The 26935-nt window shown below is 35.4% G+C and overlaps 2 protein-coding genes across 5 annotated transcripts in view; one reads left to right on the top strand and one right to left on the bottom strand.

Moving 5' to 3' along the window:
* The first annotated feature begins 24 nt into the window (after nt 1-24).
* LOC123499407 (V-type proton ATPase subunit F-like) lies at nt 25-3411 on the top strand. The gene is made up of 5 exons (XM_045247368.1): nt 25-173; nt 1253-1334; nt 1445-1527; nt 2133-2258; nt 2471-3411. The coding sequence occupies exons 1-5, from the start codon at nt 123-125 to the stop codon at nt 2498-2500; spliced, it is 372 nt and encodes a 123-aa protein (XP_045103303.1). The 5' UTR covers nt 25-122; the 3' UTR covers nt 2501-3411.
* A 1346-nt stretch (nt 3412-4757) lies between these two features.
* The window catches only part of LOC123499406 (calcium channel flower-like), a 32631-nt gene continuing 10453 nt past the window's right edge, over nt 4758-26935 (bottom strand). The window contains exons 4-6 of one of the 4 annotated variants that reach the window (XR_006672975.1): nt 22675-22782; nt 18344-18515; nt 4758-14193 (exon numbers count right to left, since the gene is read on the bottom strand). Coding sequence is in view for 2 of the 4 variants with exons in the window: in XM_045247365.1 (XP_045103300.1) it covers nt 18410-18515; nt 22675-22782 (214 nt within the window). In the remaining 2 variants the exon portion in view is untranslated. The remainder of the gene's footprint in view (nt 14194-18343; nt 18516-22674; nt 22783-26935) is intronic. The other 3 variants (XR_006672974.1, XM_045247365.1, XM_045247366.1) reach the window with 3 other exon arrangements.

The raw sequence follows: 26935 nt of genomic DNA, 5'->3' as shown, positions 1-26935 counted from the left end.
GATGAGTCAGTACCGTAGTGGAGCGGCGGTGGTGGTGGTGGCGCTGGCTGTGAGCGTACCGTAGCGTGACGTCATGTCATATGATTCTCCCAAACACACAGCAGACGAAACACTGACTCGGGATGTCTGTGGCAGCAGCTCAGGGAAAGCTTATTGCCGTCATTGGCGATGAGGTAAGGGAATATCAACCCATCACACTCGTAATTCAGTTGTCTGACGTGTCGTGGAGTGTTTTTATGTGTTATTTTGGTCCGTGGTTCTCGGGAAAAGATGAGCTGAACATTGTGTGCGGGGTATCCTCTGGATATGTCATGTCAGAAGGCTGTGTGTGGGCCTGGCGCCCTTGCCTGTATCAAGGTGTGTACCTTCCCATGCTTACATTATTACGCTGCAGGAGAGGTCATAAAGGCTGATCTAAGGGAAGTGACCTGGCTAATGGAAAGTTACTCCCCATCCTGGCCAGTCACAAGGTCACGCCACAAGGAAGTCATGCCACACTGTCCTCTTCTGCGTATTATGTATAGGCGTCACAGTAAAGAACTAGTCCAGGACATATAAATGTTTAAAAACACATTTGAGATGAATGGACACAAAATGGAGAGTGAGATACATGTTATCAATAAATGCAAGATGGAGTGTGGGAGCCCCGTGACCAGAGCACTGATGTGTATATCACCTGAGCCACTTGCCATAGTTCCTGACACATTGGAAGTTGAAGGAACAGACTCATTGGTTGAGGGGTAAATATTGACATAATATTCATCAATTTAATAACTTTTTTTTTCACTAATCATGGGTCATTCTTATCATCTGATGGCATCACCATGACTGGAACAGCTTTGTGTGTCCAGTCTCTGTCTGCTTGGCCCTTTTCATTGGCACTCTACTTGCTCTGTGAGGACATTTGATGCTTCACTCAGGTACTTCCATCTCTCTACTCATGGCATCAGAATCTTCAAGGTCAACACTCTCCTGTGCCGTGGCTGTCAGCTGTGGCTCAGTGTGTTACAGTCTTGTGAAATGCTTCTTGTCAGCTGTTCAATCACCAATTCATAACACTTAGATCTTCTCCTAGTGTTTCAAAATTATAGATTACACATGGATATATTGTATGATTCCATTTATAATTATTAATATTTTTATCATTATTACATAGGTATTATTATTATTATTACTATTATTATTATTATTATTATTATTATTATTATTATTGATATTGTTATTGTTATTAATAATTCTATTATTATTCAAGGACACATGTGTTGGCTTCCTTCTTGGAGGCATTGGCGAGATGAACAAGAAGAGGGAACCCAACTTCTTGGTTGTGGATAAGAGTAAGTATTCAGGTTCATCTGAAGCTTCATTTCATTATGCTGTGTATCCAAACAAAGTCATGCATGTATGCTTCTTTACAAAACCTTCAAGATTATATATGTGTTTCCAGACACCAGTGTTCAAGAAATTGAGGCCTGCTACAAGAAGTTCATGAAGAGAGATGACATTGATATAATTCTTATCAATCAAAATGTAAGTACTTCACAATGACATTTTGGTGATAATGTTGTGTCAAAGTTCATGTTCCAGCATTCTGTATTAGTCATCAGTATATCTTAACAATGGATTTTTTCATTGTAGTTAATTATTCACTGCCTTCAGTGATAATCATAACTTTCATCACTCATTGTGATATCAGGCACCATTACTACATTCAATCTTGAAGCCACCTGAAAGCATTCCACGGTGATGCCCTTTCCTAGCACCATATGTAACTTATAGCTGTCAGCCTTCTCACTTCCAAGTCATCCATCCAAATATGTCTTGCAATGTACAAGTCACTTTAGCCTTTTATAATCCTCTTTTTATGCCACCAGTCACCACTGTATTTTGTAAATCTGCTCATTTCTTCTTTCATCTCATCATTCTGTCATGCATTTGATGTCACTATCACTTCCATAATCCTTTCCCTTCATTCCATCAGTCTTGGAACTGTTATAGGTTTTCTTTCCTCATCAACCTTATAAATCCTTTCCCTTCACGTAAGTTTCCCATTATTCTTTTCCTTTGCTGCATGAATCATTTCTGTCTTCTCTAATGTAACCCTAACCTTTATGTCACCAACCACCACCTTACAGATTGCTGAGCAGATTCGCCATGTCATTGACAGTGACAATGACAACCCCCTCCCAGCTGTACTTGAGATACCTTCCAAGGACCATCCCTATGACCCAACCAAAGATTCAGTACTGCGTCGAGCCAAGGTATACAAGCCATGGCATATTACCAAACTCAGTGATATATTTTATTGTTTTTCATGATTGCATCAATATTAGTGTTTCCACTTTCATCCTAGTATTGATTCTATTTATTTATTTTTATTTTTTTATTTTCTTTAGTTGTGATATTATTGACATAGTGAAATGAGTGGTGATTGTGTTGTCTGTGATGGTACTAATGTGTGTGTTCCTTGCAGGGTCTGTACAGTGCTGATGATATGCGTTGAGCAGAGCCAATGGATCATGTACTAAGAAGGGAGTGGTACCTCCTGCCTCTCCCAGACCAGCATTCCGATATGACTGTTGTGTAGTCTTGATAGCAATGTGGAGACTAGTGTGTGTGTGTTTGTGTGTGTGTATATCATGTCAGCTCTTTAATATAGATGATTGTAAGTCTACTGAAAGATGAAATTTTAATGTGATGTTTCCAATGGAAGTGTAAATTTGCTTCATCCTTGTTACTTAATCTGTAATAGCATTTTATTTATTTAAGTTATTTATCTTTCTCAGATTTTAGCAATATGGTTTATATCTTATTATTATTTTTATTATCATTATTATTATTATTGTTATTGTTATTATTATTATCATGGTAATATGCATTCATATATTAGAATGTGCATATTTCAGAGATCATCATAACCTCTTAATAACGTGAATGAACTGTTAGATTTTTATTCAAATCTCTTAAAACAGAGAAATATAACACTTGATAAGACATTATATTTGATTGTAAGAAATCATGCACAAAAACATGAAATGTATCTAAGCTGAAAAATGGTATAGAAACAAGATGAAATTACTGCATTTTTTTTTTTTTTTTTTTGTTTCCTTTACTTAGTCACTCTTCCTCCTGATAAACCTAAGTTATGCTTCACTTCATTAGAGACAGGTGGTGGAAATTCTACTCTTCTTTATCTCTGAGGTCTGGTACTTTTCAACTATGTACATTGTAATAAAATTTGTAAATGCTAATTGTGTCTGATTGCAGAGTTGAGGGTTGTGCTGTGCTGTAAACATACTGCTTGTTATCTTTTTTTTCTATTTTGTGGATAGTGTTTATATAAATTTACTTTATGTTGGTGTTGGAAAAGATCTACTGTTATGAATTCTTAAATATATGCCAAAACAAAGCACAGTTTAACTTGTTTCTTTTCAAGTTTGGACACCAGGACAAAACCCAAAATAAGGTTTTTGAAGAATAATTAGTTGAAGTCAAACAGGTGGCACATAAAGTAATAAGTATTGACATTACACTTACATCGGTAAAGAAGGTGATACAACTACCTGGAAAAAACTAATAGTTCCAGTTTCTCTCATGTAACTAATAATAATCCTGCAATATACCACATTATTAAGAAACCACTCAATAAAATATAATACAAACAAACTTAAGAATGCAACTTTCAGACTGAAGGATATTCAAGTAGAGAGGAAAGCCCTTCTCAAACATCTACATAACTGGCAGTGACTATAAAAGAGTTTTCACTTATAAAATAACATTGGATATGATAACACTTTACCTTTAGTCAAAGTTTAGTCAAAGCAGATGTTTGTTTTTCTTTGCATAGTCCACTTACTGCGAGATGGTGTATGATGCTCTGGAAAGACAAAAGAATAAATACAATAAAATAAATAGTCAATGGTAATCTTAATATTATTGTTCAGCCATTTTAATGTGTACAGTTGACGGGAATGTGACAACATTGCACTTTCAGTCGTGAGTTTTGAGATTTTTTTATTTATTTATTTATTTTTTTTATGTTTCCTTCATTCAAAGTATGAACAAATATATATCACAAAACATTCACTTTTATAACACCAAAGCATAAACCCAACTATTATAGCATTATTAACAGTCTCACACCAGACACAATGTGCTGTTTTTATAGGCATGGCAGCTGTTACACACTTATTAATGCTGAAGTATTCCCAGAGGATCTGTGGTCTGATCCTCAAAGGGAAACACAGTAACTGATGACAGAAATAGTATTTATTCCCATACATTAGTTTAAGTGATCATGCCTAACTCCTTCTTCTGTAATAAATTATTACAACATACTTTGTCAGCAAATATTCCTTGGATGAAGACTGCTGCAGCGTGTGCACTGGTTATAAGAAGCATAACAGAGTTGTACGGGAGTTCAAAATTTCTATTCAGTTGTGCACTCAATTCACCTTCAATTTCTTATTAGTTCTAAATCCTGTTTTCATGAATATCTCTAATACCTCCAGCCATGCATACAATAGTATTGTACATAAATTTGAGGCTATTTATTATAACTGTTTTCTATCAATTTTCTGCCAGTTATATGATGCACCACAACTCAAAAAAATGGTTAATAAACATTTACCAATGAAGACTGGGGCATTTTTTTTTTCTTTGAAATAGTATTAAGTCTTGTGTTGCATCAGGAAGCCATGCAAGACATGTACAAGACAAGTTGTATAGTTGTGTGGTTGTGTGGATAGTTAAAGATCCTGACATGAATTCCCTTTATGTCCAATAACAAATTATTTACACAAATACGAAGGTTACATAAATGTACATTATTTTACATTACTTCCAGGCTCTACAGTAAGACAGCATACCATCCTTGAGTCACAGGCAACCAAAGATTAAGAAAAAAGTAAAGGAAATTAAGATACACTCCAATTTGTATGGGCAACCATTTGCTGATACAGATTTTAACTGCTCATTAAATTTGCCTCTTGAAGACTCAAATCAATACACATTGAAAAGATACAGCAGTTTCTATACTGGTTGTAGCTGCAAAACAAGTACTATATAGTTAAATGTGATCTTGGAATGCATTATCATATCACTGTAATAATCATGGTGCTGTATGTTTACAAAGACAGTATATTCAGTTAAATATGAACATATATAGAAGGCAAAATAGCAAAATGTTGAAACTCACATCATTAAGAAAATAAACTTCCTTAGAGTCTTAAAGCAAAACTGCATGAAGACACATTAAACTTAGAAGAATTCTATATAATAAAATCTTTCTTCAAAAGTTCAAGAAGTGGTCAATGATAGGAAAAGATACTTATGATTGCATGAATGAAAATTTTGATGAAGGTTTGCAAGCTTTGCAGATTGATAGATAATTATTAGTATATTGCTGCAGGGAAAAAAATGTAAATATAACATACAACCACAATATTAATCATATTAGCATCTGTAGTAATCACATTGTTTATTAAGTGCTGTTCCCTGAATGAAACTTCTGAGATGGACAAATTGCTATCAACTCTGAAAAAGACCTTTGGAATGGCATCATTCTAAAGTCTAAGTGAATTGTGGTAATAAACAATTGAAATTAAAAAGTAAACACAAATCAATAAAACTAGGAAATAGTTTCCTCTAGCACTGCTAACACTGACTGGAGTACTTTGGTCATCCCTCCTCCCAAAAAAAACATTGAATATTTTTTTCAAGCTCTAATCATACAAATACATTAATCTTAAAACACAACAACATTAATTTGCAGGCATTTTAATATCATTTCATATAACTGGATGCTGAAAGAAAGATTCCTTAAGCCAATTGCCAAAATAGTCACTTTGTCCTCATAAGACAAAAATCTGTTGAATCTGATATCTTGAAGTGCCACATTGAAATCCTTACCATTAGCAATTTGTACATCCACGTCAGTGATTAGTTCCAGTGATAGTTTTCCCAAAACATCATGCTATGAATATAATATCAACCAATAAATAGCTTCATGTCTTAACTAAATTGCATATGCACACAAAATTGCTACACATTCCTCAGCTTATTATTTGAAATATTACTTGTCATTTGAAACATAATCTTGAATGAAGAACATCTTCCATAACCATACTGTACTTCCATTGCAGCATCACCATCTCACTTCTCAATGCCACACGACACTTCAGGGGCCACTCAAAGGTGACACCAAAGACTCTTATGAGGATACAATGTGTACAGCAAACTAAATACATCTAATGCAGCTAATGCACACAAACACAACAACTTGCCCATTCACCTTTTTATCTGACATACATACATTACATGGTTATTGTTTCAAAGATCTGAGTGCACAATGTTAAGGTGCTTCACAACATACCAAGTAAAAGTAGTAACTACAAATAGTCACTAAAAGCCTGTTCATCCCTTGCTCCACTAAGCCCAAATGTTACTTGATGGAAGAAATTTAGACATTTTACAGTACTAAGTAAGATTATGAATACTGTATAGGAAAACCAAGGAAGACTACAAGTAAATGACTACTACTTAAAGACCCCACAACTAAGGTGTATAGGGCATACTGACACACATTCAACATTTATCACTTAGCAACACTAATATGATGAAGCATTACAATATATGTATAATGAAGAAATTATGCAAATGTGAATTCCCAATTTACTGTTAACATGTTAATGATTTTATCTTGAACAATGAATTCCTTACATTCTCAAAGTTAGTTTACCTACATTGTGCAAATCAATAATATTCCTTCCTTTTTCATTAATGTTGAAGACCTTATCAGCCACCATATCCATGAAGGGGGGAAATCATTACAGTCTTGGGGTATGATTCAATTACATTTTGAAGCTTCTTATAGTGTGATACATTGTTTGACTTTCTTGTCAAAGAAAAAATAAATAAATAAAAAATGTTTCAAACTTCAAAATATATGACTACTTTAAAATAAATAAATAAATGTAATCATTTACTTAAAAACAAACTCTTCTAAATCTCATCAAGTTCATCCATTCAATTTCAATCATATTTTGTCATCTACTTACAGAAACATCCCCGAGTACTTACCAACCTCCGTGGTGTTCACACTATCTTACTAACCTCACATGAATCAGAGAATAGTACATTTTGTTAAAAGTGTTTACACATTTTAAGTTTTTTTCTTTGCTCTGAATTCTTTGGGTGCATCTTGATAACCTTCTAAGGTGAAAAATACATACAAATGAATGTATGCATACAAAAGTTATGTTCAGCATGTTCACTGTACACTTAAATCTGCACTGCCTGCTAGATGATGTATGTAGCAGGTCTTCCAAGAATGTTCTGCAATATTTGAAGAAAAGAAATGTAGCCTTTTAGGATTTCACCTGTGATCATGTGAAATTTTAAGCACTCAGGAAGAACTCTTACAATGATTCATAGTTATAGGCCATTAGTGTACAAATGAAAAAGGTGAGAGAGAGAGTAGAGAGAGAGAGAGAGAGAGAGAGAGAGAGAGAGAGAGAGAGAGAGAGAGAGAGAGAGAGAGAGAGAGAGAGAGAGAGAGAGAGAGAGAGAGAGAGAGAGAGAGAGAGAGAGAGAGAGAGAGAGAGAGAGAGAGAGAGAGAGAATCTTCATCTTATGAAAAAAATAAGAATATCTTAAGTTACATCATACTTTTCATTTCCTACAATCTTACACAATAACATAATCATAAAATAGATAGTGATGTCAATAGAATTTTGATGTTTTCAGTTGCTTAAACTAAGGAATACGGTTGTAGAAAAATACAACACATTATATATAGATGAAATAAAAAAATACATCTTAGACAGCAATATGAATACAGAGGTTGTACTCATTGCATTATGAAATACTTAATTGTTTGGGTACCACAACCAGTAATGATGTCAGCTGATTTATTCACATTCAGCACATGGGTGCTTTCAGGATGTGCTCATTCTTCCATTTGTTTCATAAAGTTTCAGTTTAAACCCAATATAAAACTGATTACTATTCATCATTGGTTTATTTTGGCTCACATTTAGTTTCAGTTGAGAATTTCAGGGCTTATTCCTTGACAGACCAGAAATTAGCAGTTCTGTGCATGTTTATCCATTTATATGAGATTGTCAAACTAACTATACTTTATTTGAGACCCAATTTATCATTGTTAAATTCATGCATATAGCTGACATGCATCACTTTCTTTGTAATGCATTATATCTATTGCTCTATTTGAAAACTGCACTTCTGCATATCTTTATCCTCTAGATGTTAGGATACTGGGTTTTCTAGTGCATGTGCATGTGTGTGTGTGTGTGTGTGTGTGTGTGTGTGTGTGTGTGTTATAGAAGAGCAACTACATCCTTAACTCATTCCATCATCTAGTCATAAACAAACAACTTTTAACTATACGATGTTTCAAGATTACTCTGAAAACTACAGAGACTTGGGGCCTGAAGTCATAATGTTCTAAGCCATCTGGAAACTACAAACAACTTATGTAGTGTCATGGCCAACACAACACTGATCTCAAGAGTGAACATGGCCACCAGTTGTCTTGCATCACTTGAGCTTTGGATGATACCAGTGAGCTGCTATTCTGTGTGGATGGCTGACACATGACACAGAGGTTTTAACTTTTTTCAACTACCTACACAATATTAACTTGGTTTTCCATGTCTACCCATATTAGAATTTGCTCAGAATAGGTGAACAAAAAATACAATAAATAACATATACCTTATTAAGTTCAGAGGATTTGAAGACACATGCATATATGTTGGTTAATACAAGTAGCTTCAATCAAAACACTGCTAGTGGTTTAAAGGAAACATTTTGGCAGGGAAAACTCTGGCCACAGGAGAAGCCCAGCCAAATGAAAGATTTGAATCATGTAAAGATAAAAATTCCCATGCTAGTTTTTAATTGTACACAATAAATCATGTTCACATACCACAAACTAAAGAAGCTAACACTATTAAATGTAAGTACAAATCACTGATGCTATTCACTTGTAACTGGAATGAATGAAGAGTTCTAGTTGCAATAAATGATGCACCCAAATTTCTTATAATTGTACCACTACAGCAGCAGCATTTTTGACATTTAATTTAGTATTCTGCACCTATGAACTTGTGGAAAGAATAATCTGAAATGAAATTACTTTCAGCCAGACCATAACTTCCTTGATGGTTTGATGAGAACAATTACATTACATTAGGGATGAAGAAGACAAATGTTAACTTCATCCTTCATAACTTAGGGACAAGGTAGCAATATAATATAATGATAGTTTAGGTAAATTTTAATAATAAAAAAAAAAAATTATACAAACAGTCAATATACGTATATTAAATGGTTAAACCATATACTTAAAACTTATTCTTACCAATGAAGAAAATGTGAGCTACCTCATAATTACAGACACCACATTCCTAACAAAGGGTAATGAAGCACAATACAAGTTCCTGCAACACACTAGACCACTTAAGATGAAAACCAAAAAAAAAAAATAAATAAATAAATAAATAAAGAAAGAAAGAAAGAAACACTAGAAACAAGGCCCAGCAGTCCATCAGGGGCATTATTCTGGGTCACTTTGGGCACCATACATCCTGACACTAGTGGTGGTGTGGGTCAGGACATTTGTCACCTCATTGGTGGAGGACTTGGAAGTTAACATTAAGTATCAAGCTAGCATACATACTTCACTCCTAAATGAATAAAAATATCAGTGTTTCTTTTTTCTTTTCTCTTTTACTATAATTTACTTTTTTTTGCTCTTAAGCCATTTTCTTCTATTCTGCAGCTTTACTTTCAAATTCATCTCAAGTATCCTCATATTAATTTTTTTTCCTGATTCTCAAAGCACATGGAATATATCAAAGTAAATATATCCATTTCAACACATTACACATGTAATATTGCAAAGAAACAAATCAAGGCAGCTACTTTCCAAATCAAACAATGATATGAACAAAAGTATAATTCAAAGACTTCAAGATACTTTTGGCTGAAGAAGGTAAGCATGAAAAAAAAAAGTGCAGGTGTGTGTGTATGTGTGTGATTACGATGTGAATGGAAATGAGGAAGGAGATATGCATAATTAACTTTTGAATGTGGATGTCAATCACAACTGTGGATGCACCTCTGCATTATTTATACCTTTTCAATATTGCAGAAGTAGATATCCAATACAGTTCCAATACATTTTCTTCTACGAGCAAAAGAAAAGAAATCTCTCGAGGACTTACTTTGCTAAAACAGTGATTACTTTCCCTTTTTCCTAAGTGTCACACCTAGCTGATGCTGTGCTGCTTTGCCTTTACATACATGAGGGACTAGTCTTCATACATCAAGTACATATACAGTGCAGTAGCAAATAAACACAATATCCTTAAATAAGTGAGCTGATATAAGTAACATATGAGAGCAAAGGTCAAGTAGAGCGAGCAATGGTTATTATTAGCCACCTCCCAAATCGTCATCAGCATTCTCTCTCTCTCTCTCTCTCTCTCCTTCTCTTCCTCTCATGAGTGAATGAAGGAGTATGCAGAAAAAAAGCAGATGATGACTATGAGAGGTGGACACATCCATCTTTCACTCCAATAGGATATGGCCACCAATAGATAACATAAAATCAGTCAAACCTCCAATAAAAGTTATTTTTAGAAAGATGATGTTGAATGTAGTGCTGATACAAAACACACTTGCTTTATTTACTTTTGAAAACTACATAATCTAAGATGACTTTAGTTAATGTGAGACGTTTTCAGTATTAAAACTCATGTTAGTATTATATTGAAGTACAGTGTTTGACATTTGAAGAGTGGCACTGATGCTGAACAAACTCAATAATTTCATAGTATCATAACATATCATTTACAACTACAATAACAATGTCTATGGTCAAGTGTGTTTTGATCATCATTTTCATTCACAAACCATCAATTTTTACCTTCAACAAATTATGATTACAACATCAAGAGTTTCATATGTGTATAGTATATATTTCATATGTCTCTAACTATGATATGTTTATTGTGGTGTTCCAGGAATACTTAAATAATCTTAGTTTTTTTTTTTTTTTTTTTAATCGACTTGATCATGGAGTGAGAACATAAAGGTGGCCTCTCACCACCAGAGAGTGCACACTGTACCATGACAAAACATTCAATACTGTTTGCACAAACTAGTCATGCCTCATGATTCTTCTGGTGCTTCTTTTCTTTCTCAATTCCCAGCAATGATGGGTACTTTTTAATCAAACTCAGCACCACCTAATAACATAACATTTGAATGAATGCAATGTGTGAGACTGAGGCAAAATCATGCTTCAATAGACACTGTTCATAAATAAATAAATCTTCCATGACCTTATGCACCTTGATTCTCGTTTTATCAAACCAAGAGGTCTTGAGTGTCATTTCACTAGCCTAGTTTTACTCTCAGATTATACATACACACTGCACCTTCATATTAGGTAAGGTCATCAGTTGGAATTGGCCGTTTCCTTTTAAAATGCCCTTCACTATCACAGGGTCGAGTGAGGAGGGAGCATTATACAAATCATGAAATGCAGACAGTTGGTTTGTGTATAGCATTAAATGTTTTCACATGTTACTTCCTACCATCATGTGCTTCCTAAAGATGTCAAATGAAAACACTAATTACCAATGCTCCATCTACTGGTGCCCATAAATACTTGGTAACATGGACTAATAATCACAAGCTGTGAATCTTAAGACAAGGAAAAAATAAAGGAAAATAAACTATATAAGGAAATTAGTCTCTCCTATGAACACCACAAGTTGCAGTACTACATTTTCTTTGCTTTCCCCACACTCCATCTATTATACCTCTGATTATAGCTACACAGAACAATACACTTATACTATCCTGTCACACACTTAAAATTTCAGAGACCATTAAACACAATTCCTAATACTTTGCCTTCTGACATTGATGAGGAGCACACACAAGACATTTTTCACTATTTCTGATATTTCCATATCAATTAAACCAAATGATATATGGAATGTTTGTTTGTTTGTCTACTTATCATATTTAATTGGTTATGAGGCACAGTGTTTGTTTTTACTGGTGTGCAGTTTACAACAAAGTGTCAGTGTCCATGCCATGTTTGAATGTTATTTTTCTCTAATGAGAGAATGATTTAATTAAGAAATCTGACTTATTTCTCTTGACTACATACAATATGGTCCACCTATATCAATTCATACAACTAATTCAACATTATCATATGACGATTCTTTACCTATCTTACATCCTTTAAGAATTCATGATAATTCATGGAAAACTTTGATCTACAGCTCAAATGCACACAAACTACAGCAGAACCTCAAGCCTTCCACTGTTGTTCCTGGTCCTTTCTCCTCACTTCTCCATGCCAGGGGACTGACATAAGGTTATCAAAACTTCTGCAGCTTAAGAATATAATGGGCAGGTGGCAGTGTGGAGCAGCAGTCAGGCTTGAAAACATAGTCTTGCCTATAAGGGTCTACTGCAATCTGTTTGTGTGTGTGTGTGTGTGTGTGTGTGTGTGTGTGTGTGTGTGTGTGTGTGTGTGTGTGTGTGTGTGTGTGTGTGTGTGTGTGTGTGTGTGTGTGTGTGTGTGTGTGTGTGTGTGTGTGTGTATTAGGGATGTACCAATGTATAAGTACTATCGTCAGTGGTACCAGGTTATTTCATGGATTACTGATATCTGCAATACATACTCCTGGAAAAAAAAAAAAAAAAAAATACTACTGGCAATCAGAATTTTTCTTTCCATTGCACTTCATTGCACATAATAAATTTGCCACTTATAAAAGCATTATATCATAAGGCTGTTAATTTTATACTGCTATAGTACATCCAATAAATTAGAGACCTGACTCATTACCAGTTCAAGTTTATAAGCTGAGTGCATGGCATTCATGTGGACAAGATTGAGCTCAATACCTACATAACAAATAGCAGATGCAATATACAATCATCCTGTTTACACAATACACCAGAAATCTCACTGAATGAGGCCTGGGAAAACTAGAGTCTTGGTAGTGTGTAATCCTTGTCCTAACGAGCCCAACGAGAGGAACTAAGGGCTCTATAATGTACATTTCTGAGTTTGTTGGTTATAGCTAACTCATCAATGTGGTTATGCTGCTTCCCCTTTTGCCAATATAATGGACACAGGTATATTTCTTGCTGCATCTATGTTAGAATATATATATATATATATATATATATATATATATATATATATATATATATATATATATATATATATATATATATATATATATATATATATATCTGTGTGATGAACTGATACTTGTGATGATGTGGGGCTTTTCTTGGCAGCTTGGTCATGCTTAAAATTGAGTACAATTTACTGAATGAGTCATAATTCTTCAGAATGTTCTACTAGTCAAAAGTTTTGCAACAGTATCAGTTTAAGTATTAGTACTAACATCCTCATTTTGAGAGTATATTGCATTGTTGATACCAGTTCAATAGAATATGTCCATTTTGAAAAAAAATTTATTATCAATACATCCCTAACATGGTATATAAGTTAAAAGGTCAGAGATGGGGGAGGTCATCAGTGAATATACCAGACAGGGTAAAATGATACAGAAGAAATATGACAAAACACAAATAAAAAGTAATGAGTATATGCAAAGAGAAGAATTGCAAAATTTTCCATTCTCACAGCAATTCTGTTGTGGGAGGGGGAATTACTAGAGACAATACAACAAAATACTTCAGAAAATAGGTAATTTAAAATTAATAGTCACTCATTGGCCCATAAAAATAAACATGTAACACTTTAAAATTTAAATTTATCCCTTCAGTTACTGGCTCACAAAAAATAGTTATTCAATCTTCAGCCATTCATTTAAACTACTAGACACTCAAGCAATTCTTACATCACCTACAAGAGGCCAGATCCCAACATGTGTTGTCATCAGAACTTCAATTGAATGTTACATCTAAACAGTTTGATAAGACAGAAAAGTTCCATCCTGCAGTATGATGATCACTGGTATATCAGCTCTTCCAGATTGGGTGACATTAAGTGGCAGAGAGGAGATTTAGGCTGGGGGACTTGAGCCGCCATCCACCAGGTTGTCCTTCATTCCACCGGGTCTGCCAGAGTTCTGGGCTGCAGCAATCATGTCCTCCCGGGAGCCTCTGTGGGAGGGTTATAGTGAGGGAGACATCCTTGGATGTCAGACTGAAGGGGGAAGAAGTCTCCTTAAGTCAATGACTGAAACTCTCTCAAGGGATAATATATTGCATCGTCCTGAAGGTCTCCCTGGGTAATAATGCCTTTCTCTATTTTCAGGATCCTTTTATGCTACTTCAATGATAGTAATATTTTCTTTTGCCTACTTCTTATAAGCAATGTTAAAGTACCTCTTGACTGCAGTTCCAATCTATAAATGTTCTAAGCAATTTAACAGCTCTAAAACTTCCCTAGCCTTGCACAGCAATTTTACAGCAGCTTCTAGGCCAAGGTATCATATATTAGCACCATTCTAGAAGCAACACTCTCCTATAAAATGTATGGCCAAACTATTTCAAAAGCAAGAGATTTTATTGCACTCAAAATAAAAAGATGTATCACATGCAACCTTAGAATCATATATGTAACAGAAAACAAATACAAAATTATTTGATATGTAATAGCTTAAGAAAGAGAAAAAAATTAAATACAAGTGAATGAAATTACTCCTACACTTAGTCATGAAAACCACTAATGAAACACTATAACATGCAATCATGCACTACTATCAACAGAAAATGTATTGATAAACTCCCAGAATCCCCAAACGATGCATGTTACCATAACATATTATAGGAAATGTAAAATCTTCAATGAGGGAATACAAGCCTAAAGTCCTTAACTGATAAAATACCCCACATTAACAATCTCTCTCTCTCTCTCTCTCTCTCTCTCTCTCTCACACTCTCTCTCTCTCTCTCTGCAAACATACAAAAAGACCATGAATACTTAGGGACTTTCAAGCTTGATAAATTAAAGTTAAAGAGAGTGCTACCAGAAAGGTCAATAGCCTTCAATGATATGTTGAATTGAGACAGTATTAAAAAAAGCAACAGAAAATAAAGCAGACTGTAAACTCAGCAGTGATAAAAGCTTAAAAGGAGGTCATTCATGTAAAAAGAAAACAACATACAAGTCTTTAAATAAAATGGATCACACTATGAATGAAAAAAATCAATAAATGCACACACACACACACACACACACACACACACACACACACACACACACACACACACACACACACACGATATAATATTTTAATATTGTATACATGCTCAATAATGAGAAATAGAAGATATGAAAAGTATGATAATTGAAAGTAAGAATATCTAAAACTTAAGGAGCAAAACAATTCATGAATGCTATCAAAATCAGAATTAACTGTACACCACACTTGCTACTTCAAATGTGTTAATGTATTATGAACCTATGAGCTGGTTCTTTAGAAACAACATACTGTGATTAAAATCTAAATTAATTTTCATCCTTTTAGCATAAGCAAGTTAAATCCTTCTCCAAAAGAGGCCTCACATATGTATATACGAGTAATACTAGCAAGTCTCTGCTACAGCCACAATGAGCACTAAAACACTGTTAACCTTATATGAACAGCTTCATTCCAGGTTTCACTTGCCACATATGTTTTTCCAATCCTGGACACTTACAGCATGAAATCCTTCACTAACACAATGCTTCAGGCAGCCACATGATAGGGCATTCTGAGAAAACTTGATCAATCCTTTTAATAAGTGGCCACTGTCCAGTTGATCAAATACTTTTGGTTGGTGGTTATGTAAGTAATGTTCAAGTCTGCAATGTTATACTATCTCTACTCTTGTCTTTTCTTGAGTTATTGGAAAGTTGTACTCCCCAGGAGCAGACCATTTGGTGGGTAAATTAAGGCAAATATGCCTGTTAATGTCATCCACACAGAAGAAATGATGAATGAGTATGCATGCCTGACTATGCATAGTATAATAACCTGTGGTTTACTGCTCCTGGCATTTACTAGTTTAATTAGTCACGATGAGGAAACTTGATACAAAACTAAATAGAAATTTATAGGTATTGAAGCATTATTTTCATCTTGCAATGAACAATTAGGAGATAATCACATTATCAATGTATTGATTTGATGTCAAGTGATAACATCCAATATTGTGTTAGGAGACAATGTTGTATTATTCACAGCGCTGATGTGAAGGGAGGGGCCATGGCATATTCAAATCGCCTGACAAAACTCACCATCAGTACACACAATGTATGCATCCCCATGACAAATTTAAGAAAACTATCTCAATGCAGCAGTATTAAAAGCATCTATAGAAGAATGAACATGAAATAATGAAGGAAACAAGAAACATGAGCATCGTGGTGGCCACACATTTAGTGATAGGATCAATATGGTGGCCAAGCAGAAAGTATAGATGGATATCCCAGTTGAACTGTATTCACCAATTAATTTCTGCTTAAGATTCAATTAATTTCTGCTAAATATTTTCTTAACGCAAGGAGTTACTAAGTTTTAAGTTCACCACTATAAAAAGCAAACTTATCTTTATAGGACAAATACCTTTCCCTTGGCAAGCCTGTTTTCAAACATGACCAGACTTGATCACAATCTTTTAATTCTATGCCACTGTACTCACTCAGTGGGAATTTAACTTTGTACATAAAGGTGGAATATTTCACATTGATCTGAAATAGCCTCATTGAATGTATGGGCCAGCAAAGGAACAAGAGTACAAGACATATTGATTCATTTCCATTTCAAATGCGTCCATAATGAACATGACTTCTGAAATAGTGCATACCAAACAATGCACAAGAAGGCAGTAACGATGATGACGGCATGGTCACGATATGATTCATCAACACTCATGTCATTTGAGCTGAAGACTGATGAGCCACCAAGAATTATATGGCATTTCTAATTTGGGGCACAAAAAGATTTTTATTGATAATATCCATTATTAGTATGAGAAAACTATCAAACCAAGGTCACTTAATTAGATGGTCATGAATCTAAAGACTTTGATAAAATAATTGAAAATGGTGAAATTTCACATAGGTCCCACTCCACTAGCATAGTGACAATCAACCTAATATGCAAGTACTTACAGTGATTTCAATGTACTATTACTGAACAGGAACAAGTAAAGAAACACATAAATTATTCCATTTCAGTGCAAACTATATGACATTAAAATAAATGTAGCTGGTACTCTTTAGATTTTCAGATAGAAAAGTAAGAGAAAGAAAAGAACAAAGAAAAAACTGACAATCTGTTTTGATGAGATTCCAGTTTCTTAATAAGAATTCTATATTAACAATGTTATATTATTCAATTAAAATAAATATCAACCCATTTAGTCCTCAAGGTAAAAGCAATTCCTGCTACGTACACACAGGTAAGACCTAAGCTCATTTTAGTCTTTTTACTTAATAAATGTGATTATTTGATTATGGGCAATACCTCAAATTTCCACAACATTGAACAATGGCAAATCAGACAATATCAGAGCTGCATGTTATGTGATCTTGATACATCACTTGATATTAACAGTCAGCTCAGACAGATATTGAGACTAATGAAAAGAAACATTGCATTTGCTTTTCTATTTGTAGTGGATTTGGCCATTTCCTTACTTTTTACTTGACAAAATTTCAAAAATTTAAAACTTTGAAAAATACTAGTGTAGAATAGACATAACATAGAAAAGCAGTCCACCTGCTTTTATTTTGTCAATGAACTGAAGGCTCAATTTCAAGGAAAAGCTATTAACAACAAAAACTGCACCTGTGAAATCAACAGAGCCTCAAGAGTAAAGCCTGGTGTTGTCAGTTAATAAATATGATTATTTTAGTGATTAAAATAGCCGCTGAACGGATCAGTGAGTGACGTTAGCTGTAGCATGCACACTACTCTGCCACCACCAGCACCAAGCCAGCCTACCACACCCTACACGCCAAGTGTTGGGTGTGCTGTATTGACTCACCTACCATCATCAGGCATCTCTCAACTGTCAACCAAAGTTTGCAAAGCTGCAAACTTAAGGCTACAACTCATCTTAAGTCCTTAATTGATTCCATCTCACTTCCTTACACTTAAGGATATAACTCCAAACTTATATATCTCTAAGCTCATGCTTGAAGAAAAAAAACAAAACAAAACAATTGCTCATGTAGCTGAAATGCCTGATGACAACATATGAGACAATGCAGTGCACCTAATGGAGTGGTCATGCTCAGAGGTGAACACAAGACCAACACCAACATGTGAAGTTATCAAAATGGTGGTGGTGGTGGATGATGGGTGTTACTACAGCCCCGACCGGTTCACGTGGATCGCCAGGCCTCCGGATCATCGACCAGGATGGCACTCTGGGAGGTGGTCATCCCCGATTGGTGGTGTGCGGCAGCCATCATGTCCTCGCGGCTCCCCCTAACACATGGTAGTCCCACTTGGTGACTAAGAATGTCACACACTCCTACTTACCTACCTACCTACCAGTGTAGCCACACACACTACTAAATTCACTAACTGGAAAAAAATCTCTTCATATTCAAGTAACAATTACTCCAGACTATATTTCACTATTATATGATGGAAATATTTTAGCATTGATCACTATAAAAGCAATTCTCCATATCAGAGTGCAAAATGTAAATATTACATATATGTAGAGATGTAACTGTCTTCTACTATAAAAAAATATAATTTCATTTTAACTAATATCCCTGAACACCCATTCTGTTAATGTGACACAGGTATATGACCCTTATGTACACAAAGTGAAGCAAACCACTGTGGGAAACTAAATAACTACAGTCCAGTGAAGACCAAAGCCCTGAGAGTTTAAGAGAAATGAAAAGTTAGAGAAATAATAAATACATTTCATACAAGGAATTCTCCACAAAAAGCCTAAACCCTTCTTGAATTAAGTTACAGGACCATTTATCTAGTTATCATATATGATCCATGGTAAGCTTGTACTGTTTGTACTTGATATCATGTATAAACCTACCACAAAGACCTCTCAAATGCCTACACCAGATTTTCCAGATACCAAGATAACCTGGGTATTTATGTCAAATTGAAGTATCATAGGGACATGCAGTATCCCTAAGAGTACTTAGACACACAACTCACCATCCAAATCACAAGTAGGTTTACAGTTGCATTAACCTCAGCAACAGTCACTACTAATCCACAAAACTCAATATCTCTTTTATATATATATATATATATATATATATATATATATATATATATATATATATATATATATATATATATATATATATATATATATACAAGAAAATGGAGAAAGAACACAACAGATGGCAAATGTTAATGTAGTGGACACCATTTGTCACTTCTGAAAGAGATGAAGTCACTACTGTATTAGGGTACAGCACCTTTATCATTTAAGACACATGACTTTCTTAGGATTCATTCAGAATTTTCATGGAATTATGTACAATCACTTTTAGGTTCCTAAAAGTAGATGCTACAATATCTCTTCCTAAATTAAAGGATTATTTTTCCCCTTGGACATAAAGCAAAGGAGGCAATGTAAAGACCAAGGAAAATAATGAAACTAAGAGTCACCACAATCCCTTACCAGCAAGCAGAAATGAGGACTTACTGCATATGGTATCAAAGCAAATAAAACTGATAGGCAGGCAACATTTGGAAACCTCCAGGAACCAGGTGACAAAGTGAAGATATGTGACTACCAAGACTAATGGATACTGAGTTCATCTGGTACTACAGCACATCTATCTATCCATCAACAACCTCCATCACAACCAATCATTCACTCTATCAAAGCTACAATCCATTCTAATCATTGTATCTTTGATCAAGGTGCAAAATAAGCAACTAAAAAAATTTAATTAATTAAAGTTTACAAGATCTTAAGATACAAGGAGTTAAGATTCAGACATATATCAAATCATGTCGTCTGAAATAACCTGAAATCAAAACAAAAAACATAAGCAAGACCTTCTGGGCCAATCCCATGAACTTCTGCAGTTAATACAACACAACATGATCCTCAACACAATAACATCGACAAATACACCAACATGCAGGGTCATTCTTCTGTGACCCTTTACCCTTTCCATAAATCCTGTCTCTCTCATTACCTTTTGCTTTAGTAAGTCTCATAACTGCACTAGTAGACCCTGACCTGCATATCACCTTAGGATGCATCAACCAATAGCTACTATGTAACTTTAAATAGTTTGAGCAGTATCCCTACAGTACCTGAAGTATGTACTGCAAAATATAATGCCTATATAAGTGCATATATTACCATCTTTCTGTGAATCTAATACTGATACTTTTAAGTGTTCCAAGCATGATGACACCAAGTTACAAGTTCATGATAAAGCCTCAGATTGTTCACTATACTACTACCAGAATTCACACCAAAAGACCAAATCAGCTAAAGATTTCCCAGTTAGCAATAGTATATCCTCGCCTAAGAATACTCCAACAAATCTAACATTCATGCATCCAGGCCTTGGATCACTAACAGAGATAGCAGCTGTATATCATGGCTCATCAATGCTAATATATATAGCAGCTGTATATTCTAGCTTTGGAACATCAACAGAGCTTGCAACCATGTGTCCTGCCCTAGCTATACACCAACAGGTTTAGCAGCTGTGTATCTTTGTCTAAGAACACCCATAGCTAAAAGGATGTGTATAGGCATACTAGTATGAAACAACACTAGCTGAGCTAACACTGTGTCCTGGTTTGAGCTATACAACTGAGCCAATCCACAACTAAAAGTTGCACCTTTACACAGGACCTGCAGCCACCCACTGCACGTTAGCGGAAGCTATTGGTGTTTGTCCTCCAGCAAGGTTCTTATTTTCACTGGAAGGCAAAAGTGCCATCTTAAGGTACCATGATATTCAGGAAATCTTTAGTTTATTTGTTAAAATCTTAAAAATTGGATTACTGTACTCATCACCCATCCAGGTCTGATGAACTGTCCACAATCTTTTATCCCAAATCCTTGAAATCACGCACTCTTTAGATTCTACATTTGTTTAATGTCAGAGTAAAAGAATAGATAACTGTGGCTAATATTGACTTTGGGAATGCTACCAAATATTACAAAACCATATTGTTCTTTGTGCACAATTACTGCAGGACAACAACAGCAGTGGTAAGAGAGACAGATCATTGCTGCCAATGTCTGCCAGAACAATTATTTATTTACCCCACAAAATGTTTTAGATGACTATATACATCCTATTGTAAAAAATACATTGACAAAAATCATCAACAATAATAATAATAAGTTCTTTGAGCCAGTAGATGATGATCTGACATGCTTTATGGTCGGAGTGGACGGCACACCACCACACAGGCAAAATACCATTTACTGTGCTATTTCAAATGCATCAGATACAAATTCACTTCAATTAATCATCTTTGTGACAAAGAATTTATGATTAAACCAAATACTAATGATGGTCATTGTTGCAACCATACTGCACCACATGCAGGCTTTGGTGTGTAGATGTCATCCATGAAATATACATGGTTTTCAGACTCTTTTCAGGAGTGGATAAAAGCTAGTGGACTTGCATAATGAAGCATTACAGCATGTACACAGAAAGCACTATACATAAATCAATTTTCATCGTAGTAATACTAAAGTAACAATTTTGCTTACTTAGGCTTCTGTTAAGGCTGAAGTTTCAAGTATGAAGATATTAAATAATTAAAAATACAAGGTATACAAGATGAAATGTATACCAAAAGAGATGAAATATAACTGAGTTTAAGAATTCATACAAATTTGTATTGCACTCTAAATAGAATGTCTTTGTAAATCATGGTGATAATCAAAGAACTTATTACTTTGGACTAACACACAATATGGTTGTGTTTTATGCTTTTATCCCATTATCCTTAGATACGAAAGACTAAAGTTTTCAATGAACTTCATAAGAGTTACACTCTCTACCCAGTAAGCTGGTAAGGCCTACCTTCAAGACACCTACAACAAAGCCAATTTTACAGCTAATAACATCTCAACAAACATATTCCTTGATATCCCCATTTTGGAAAGAAAATTTTCTCAACAACATTTTCATGAAAAAATAATAAATAAATGAATAAATAAATAAATAAATAAATAAATAAATAAATAAATAAATATATATATATATATATATATATATATATATATATATATATATATATATATATATATATATATATATATATTGCTTTAGTATTCTGAAGAAAAGATCAGATCAATAAAAAAATCTTCTGTTAAATCATTAACAAAACCTGACCTATTGACCTGAAAAAAAATGTCCACGCAAATGAATCTTTAATTCTGTAAATCACATGAAAATCATGATTATTCTTCTACCAATAGTATGGCTGAAAGTGAACATTTGCCACACCCAGCACCAGCATAAAGACGTCTGACTACAACATTTTGCTGACTTTGACAAAAGAAATCCTAAGAAACATGTCTAGACAAAATTCTACAAATTCATGCACTGGCAATTCCCACCAGGAAACAATGATAAAAGACACTGCAACACACTACAGTACTTACTTTTTGCCGAGAGCCATGAGGCCGTACAGCACTCCACACAGGAAGATCAGCCCGGAGCCAAGGAATATGGACACTGAGAAGCACATAGTGAAAGGAGGGATGGCCAGGCTGTGATAAGAAACAACTTGTTAGTTTATTATTTCAATAAGGAGTCATTACCCAAAAAAAGTTAATCAGTAAAAAATAAACAAAAATGAATACACAAATAAATAAATTAAAAATAGCATACAAGTGCCCTTCAGTTTATGATATATAGTGACTTGCAGCCATCATGTAAACATAAACTGTGTGGGGAAAAAAGAGATGGGGAGAAAGGGTGTTAGGAGATTTAACCTGTCAACTTGCACGATTTCACCCTACATTCTAATAAGGATCATTATCATCTGCCTCAACCCTCACACTCCCACTAGCAGCCACCTCACACCACACACAGGACACCCAACATCCGAGGCCACAACTCCTGCCTGTGTTTCACCATCCAATCACTGCTGTCCAGACTTGGGTGCATCCCTAACCCTCAGGGTTTTCCTCTGTCACCTCCAGAACCAACTCTTGCCTAAGACACCACACACTACCATGGCAATATAATTTTTCACTTTTTATTAGAGATGTACTGATGTATTGGTATCGGCAGTATCAGCCCATTTAAGGAGTACGTATCGCTCTTGGTAACGGTATCAGCTCTTTTCTGCTGATACTACTGATACTTAAAAAGAATTTATTACATTGTGTACCTCACTCTGAAAGTTATTTTGTTAAGCAGAATTTGGATGCTAGCAATAAAAATAAATTGATGTCAAATTATTTAGTATAATACAGCATATTGAGTCCATGATGCATAGTAATAGAATATATTCTTTGCTAATGAGTCACCACTGCTACTGTACGTGTACAAGACTGGTTGGTAGTGGTCTTGGGGGCCTGCTACATCCCTCACCTCAGAGAGGAAGAGAGAAAGAGAAGTGGGAGGACAAGACTGCCCACATCTTGCTTACTTCCATACTAGACTTGTGCATTTATCTATGCTTTTGTGTATTTTTTGTATTTCTGTGTGTGTGTGTGTGTGTGTGTGTGTGTATTCACTGTTTGATCTGCTGCAGTCTCTGACGAGACAGCCAGACGTTACCCTACGGAGCGAGCTCAGAGCTCATTATTTCCGATCTTGGGATAGGTCTGAGACCAGGCACACACCACACACCGGGACAACAAGGTCACAACTCCTCGATTTACATCCCGTGCCTACTCACTGCTAGGTGAACAGGGGCTACACGCGAAAGGAGACACACCCAAATATCTCCACCCGGCCGGGGAATCGAACCCCGGTTATCTGGCTTGTGAAGCCAGCGCTCTAACCATTGAGCTACCGGGCTGTGTGTGTGTGTGTGTGTGTATATTTACCTAGTTGTAGTTTTACAGGGCCTGGGCTTTACGCTTGTGTGGCCCCGTCTCCATATCTACACTTATCCAATTTCTCTTTAAAACTATGCACACTCGTTGCTGACACCACTTCTTCACTCAAACTGTTCCACGTCTCAACACATCTTTGCGGGAAACTATATTTTTTAACATCTCTCAGACATCTTCCCTTTCTCAGCTTTTTACTATGCGATCTTATGCTTCGAATGTCATATTCTTCTGTCAGGATCAGTTTCTCATTATCCACTTGGTCCATTCCGTTCATCAATTTATAAACTCGTATCAGATCCCCTCTCTCCCTTCTCTGTTCCAGGGTTGGTAGATCCATAGCCTTTAGTCTCTCCTCATATGTCATCCCTTCAAATTCTGGAACCATTCTTGCAGCCATTTTTTGTAGTCTCTCCAACTTCCTTATGTGTTTCTTTTTATGAGGGGTCCACACTACTCCTGCATATTCCAATCTGGGTCTTATTATAGTACTTATTAATTTCTTCATCATTTCTTTGTCCATGTAGTGAAATGCTACTCCAATATTCCTTAGCAAATTATATATCTCTCTGAAAATTCTATCAATATGGCTTACCGGTTGATTGTTTTCTTCCATCGTCACTCCTAAGTCCTTTTCCTTTTTTACTTTCTCCCATTCTATTCCATCTCCCATCTTATAGATTCCCACGGTCGTCTTTCACTATTTCCCATTTCCATGACATGGCTTTTGTCCACATTGAATTCCATTTTCCACTTTTTACTCCATTCCAAGATCTTATTTAGGTCTTCCTGCAGTATTGTGTGTATGTTTCACTGTTTGATCTGCTGCAGTCTCTGACGAGACAGCCAGACGTTATCCTACGGAACGAGCTCAGAGCTCATTATTTCCGATCTTCAGATAGGCCTGAGACCAGGCACACACCACACACCGGGACAACGAGGTCACAACTCCTCGATTTACATCCCGTACCTACTCACTGCTAGGTGAACAGGGGCTACACGTGAAAGGAGACACACCCAAATATCTCCACCCGGCCGGGGAATCGAACCCTGGTCGTTTGGCTTGTGAAGCCAGCGCTCTAACCACTGAGCTACTGTGTGTGTGTGTGTATTTACCTAGTTGTAGTTTTACAGGGCCTGGGCTTTATGCTCGTGTGGCCCCATCTCCATATCTACACTTATCCAATCTTACTTTAAAAGTATGCACACTCGTTGCAGACACTACTTCTTCATCTAAACTGTTCCACGTCTCAATACATCTCTGCGGGAAACTATATCTTTTAATATCTCTCAGACATCTTCCTTTTCTTAGCTTTTTATTATGCGATCTTGTGCTTCGGATGTCATATTCTTCTCTCAGGATCAGTTTCTCATTATCCACTTTGTCCACTCCATTGATCAATTTATAAACTTGTATCAGGTCTCCTCTCTCCCTTCTTTGTTCCAGGGTTGGTAGATCCATAGCCTTTAATCTCTCATCATATGTCATCCCTTCAAATTCTGGAACCATTCTTGTAGCTATTTTTTGTAGCCTCTCCAATTTCCTTTTGTGTTTCTTTTTATGAGGGGTCCACACTACTCCTGCATATTCCAATCTGGGTCTTATTATAGTACTTATAAATTTCTTCATCATTTCTTTGTCCATGTAGTGAAATGCTACTCCAATATTCCTTAGCAAATTATGTTTCTCTAAAAATTCTATCAATATGGCTTACTGGTTGATTGTTTTCTTCCATCGTCACTCCTAAGTCCTTTTCCTTTTTGAATTTCTCCAGTTCTACTCCATCTCCCATCTTATAGATTCCCGCAGGTCGTCTTTCACTCTTTCCCATTTCCATGACATGGCTTTTGTTCACTTTGAATTCCATTTCCCACTTACTCCATTCCCAGATCTTATTTAGGTCTTCTTACAGTATTTCACAATCCTTCTTTTGCTTTATAACTCTGCACAGTTTAGATCGTCCGCAAACAGATTTATGTAGCTGTTCACTCCTTCTGGCATGTCGTTAATATAAATGAGGAAAAGTATTGGTGCCAATACTGACCCCTGTGGCACTCCGCTTTCTACTGCTCTCCACTTGGACTTCATATCTTTAACTACCGTCCTTATTTTACTCTTCCTCAAATAATTTTCTATCCATCTCAATGTGCTTCCTTTTAAGCCACCCTTCTCCTCTAACTTCCACAGTAATCTTGCATGTGGCACATTGTCAAACGGTTTTTAAATCCAAATAAATACAGTCAACCCATCCCTCTCTCTCTTGTACTCTATCAACTATTCTAGAATAGAAACTCAATAAATTAGTTACACAAGACCGTTTTTTTAAAACCAAATTGGCTATTTGATATTAATTTGTTGTCTTCAAGGAATTCGATCCATTGTTTCTTTATTATTCTTTCACACATCTTGCATATTACACTAGTTAGTGATACCGGTCTGTAATTTAAAGGTTCTTCCTTCCTTCCGCTCTTATATATGGGAACCACCTCAGCTCTTTTCCATTCTACTGGTACTGTTCCATTTTCTATTGAGCATTTTCTGATGTATATAGGACTTGCTAGTTCTTCCCTACATTCTTTCAGTATTCTGCCTGAGAATTCATCTGGTCCCATTGCCTTCTCTTCATCCAGTTCCTTCATTAACGCTTTTATTTCAAGCTTGGTTACTTTAATCTCTTTCATATAGATTGTCTCTCTATTACTCTGTGGCCTCTCAAATTTGGATTCCTTAGTAAAGACCTCCTGGAATTTTTTATTTAATAGTTCTGCCATACTTTTTGAGTCTTCCACCATTCCGTTTTCTCCTTTTAACCTTTCTATTGTTTCTTTTTGTCTTATTTTTCCATTTATGAATCTA

The sequence above is a fragment of the Portunus trituberculatus genome, chromosome 49 (genome assembly GCF_017591435.1).
Source record: "Portunus trituberculatus isolate SZX2019 chromosome 49, ASM1759143v1, whole genome shotgun sequence".
In the NCBI taxonomy this organism is placed as follows: Eukaryota; Metazoa; Arthropoda; class Malacostraca; order Decapoda; family Portunidae; genus Portunus; species Portunus trituberculatus.
Note: the sequence above shows the minus strand (reverse complement) of the source record. Positions and strands in the feature narration are given on the sequence as shown.

Excerpts from the sequence above, each read along its gene's own strand:
- LOC123499407 (XM_045247368.1), top strand. The coding sequence starts at position 123 with ATGTCTGTGGCAGCAGCTCAGGGAAAGCTTATTGCCGTCATTGGCGAT. Across the intron at positions 174-1,252 it reads TTGCCGTCATTGGCGATGAG|GACACATGTGTTGGCTTCCT; the intron begins GTAAGGGAATAT and ends TTATTATTCAAG. Across the intron at positions 2,259-2,470 it reads CAGTACTGCGTCGAGCCAAG|GGTCTGTACAGTGCTGATGA; the intron begins GTATACAAGCCA and ends TGTTCCTTGCAG.